This window comes from Microtus ochrogaster, unplaced genomic scaffold (assembly GCF_000317375.1).
Source record: "Microtus ochrogaster isolate Prairie Vole_2 unplaced genomic scaffold, MicOch1.0 UNK27, whole genome shotgun sequence".
Classification (NCBI taxonomy): Eukaryota; Metazoa; Chordata; class Mammalia; order Rodentia; family Cricetidae; genus Microtus; species Microtus ochrogaster.
In genome coordinates this window covers 2485965-2488305 of record NW_004949125.1, presented here as the reverse complement: position 1 = coordinate 2488305, position 2341 = coordinate 2485965, and the positions used below count along the sequence as shown (strand labels likewise).

General features: G+C 51.6%; 1 protein-coding gene across 2 annotated transcripts in view; it reads right to left on the bottom strand.

Moving 5' to 3' along the window:
- Slc29a4 (solute carrier family 29 member 4) overlaps window positions 1-2341 on the bottom strand; it is a 31452-nt gene that overhangs the window by 14167 nt on the left and 14944 nt on the right. For both annotated transcript variants that reach the window (XM_013354058.2, XM_005367999.3), the window contains exon 2: window positions 1862-2041. In XM_013354058.2, the coding sequence (XP_013209512.1) occupies window positions 1862-2030 (169 nt within the window). In that variant the 5' untranslated portion in view covers window positions 2031-2041. The remainder of the gene's footprint in view (window positions 1-1861; window positions 2042-2341) is intronic.

Below are 2341 nucleotides of genomic sequence, written 5' to 3'. Positions count from 1 at the left end.
TCCATACATCCTCCATCCATCCATCTGTCCATACATCCATCCATCCATCCATCCATCTGTCCATACATCCTCCATACATCCATCCATCTGTCCATACATCCTCCATTCATCCATCCATCCATCTGTCCATCCATCCATCCATCCATCCATCCATCCATCCATCCATCTGTTCATACATCATCCATCCATCCATCCATCCATCCATCCATCCATCCATCCACCTGTCCATACATCATCCATCCATCCATCCACCTGTCCATACCTCATCCATCCATCCATCCACCTGTCCATACATCCTCCATCCATCCGTCCATCCATCTGTCCATACATCCTCCATCCATCCATCCATCCATCCATCCATCCATCCATCCATCCACTTGTCCATACATCCTCCATTCACGCATCCATCCGATCCACTACCATCCATTCATCCTCATCCAAACCACTCACTCATTCACACACCCTTTCCTCTGTGGTCCTTTTATTCATCCATCTAGTCATTATCTGTCCACTCATCCATCTATCATTTACCTATTCACCTGTCTTTTCCGATGTCTATCATTTACTTATTTTTGGTTTCAAGACAGGGTTTCTCTGTGTACCAGCCCTAACTGTCCTGGAACTAGCTCTGTAGGCCAGGCTGGCCTCAAACTCACAGAGATCTGCCTGCTTCTGCCTCCCGAGGGCTGAGATTAAAGGTGTGCACCACCACCACCCAGATGTCTATTGTTCATTTGGTTTTATTAAGATGAAGTCTAGTTATATAGCAAGGCTGGTCCAGGATTGTAGCAATCCTATCTCAGCTTCCCAGATGCTAAGATTATAGTGTGAGCCACCATACCTGGCCTTCTGTCTGTCTGTCTGTCTGTCTGTCTGTCTGTCTATCTTCTATCATCCTTCAATTTCTCAATCATCTACCTGACTTCCTCCTTTCCTCCCTCCTTCCCTCCTATTGAGCATTTCCTGGTTCTCTTTCTCTGACTGAACCCTAGTGGGTGACAGCCTCCAACACCAAGGGCACCATAACTGCAGCCTTTACAGTTCAAATCAGCACCGATGCCTGAGCACTGCCCAGAGCGCCTATGCCCTGTCTGCCAGGGCCTTTCCCCCACCATGTCTATTGTCACCCTGGGGGCTAGCACTGAATTGACTTCATTCCTCTCTGCACAGGAGCAGGTGTACTTCGTAACCCAACATGGGGCTCAGCTAGCAGAACTTCACCACACAGGGGCAAAGAGGCCAAGAATGCTTCCAACCAGGAGCAGAACTACTGCAAACAACTGCTCAAAATTCTACCTCCCAGGTGGCCCCCGAGTTTCCAGGATGGCACTAAGGAACACTGACTTTGGCTGCAGTCACATTGAGGCCTGCCCCGGGCACCGTTCCTCAAGCATGCACAAAGTCCCCAAGCAGGTGAGGGACGGTAGCAGGGCTGAACCTGAGCCCGTCCCACAGCAGACCTGCTCTGCCAGGCCAGCTGCACAGTAGATTGGGACAGTTCTTCAGTTTGGGGAGACAGGCTCAGGGATGTTTAGAGCTTTGTCCCAGATCACACGGTGGGACTGAGAAGCAGCTGTCTGAACTTCACATCCAAGCCTCATTCCCAGTGGCCAGAAACAGTTAACAAATGAAAAGGGACTTCTACAGCCATGGCCTGTCACTATGGATGGAAAACAGCAGAGGTCACATGACACAGTGCAGAGCAGGGGGGCATGGGTGGTAATTGTTACCCTAGCCACCTAACTCATCCTGACTGAGTCTCTTAGTCTCCATGACAACCTGAGGCTCCTGCTGTCCCAAAGGTTGACTGGAGGCCATGTGGCCAGTCATGGCCCTGAGGCAGACAATACCACTTACTTACCGGGGTCTGTGAAAGTGGGGACACCCCTGACTCTGACACTTGGATCCTGAGCCCCCTCTGCTGTTGTCTCTAGCTGGAAGTTGTCAAAGCTGAAGCTTGTCACCACACTCTGGCCAGATGTGGCTGCCACACAGGACTCCTTGAGGCGCTGGCTTCCGATGGAGCCCATGGCAGTTCAGGCTGTGAGGAAAGGAGGCGAGGCAGGAAAAGCGGTAAGGGAGGGGACACCATGTTTCCATACCTCATCATGAGGCCCCATACCTGGGGGCTGTCCTCCATTCACCCCACACCCGCCTGTTTACTTGTTTGAATACATTCTGTCAGCTAGGGATGAAGTTCAGGTACGCACACATGCTATACAAGAGCTCTTCCACTGAGCCACACCCCAGCTCCTCACTGGGGGATTCTAGGCAGGGGCTCTACCACTGAGTCACACCCCAGCCCCTCACTGGGGGATTCTAGGCAGGGGCTCTACCACTG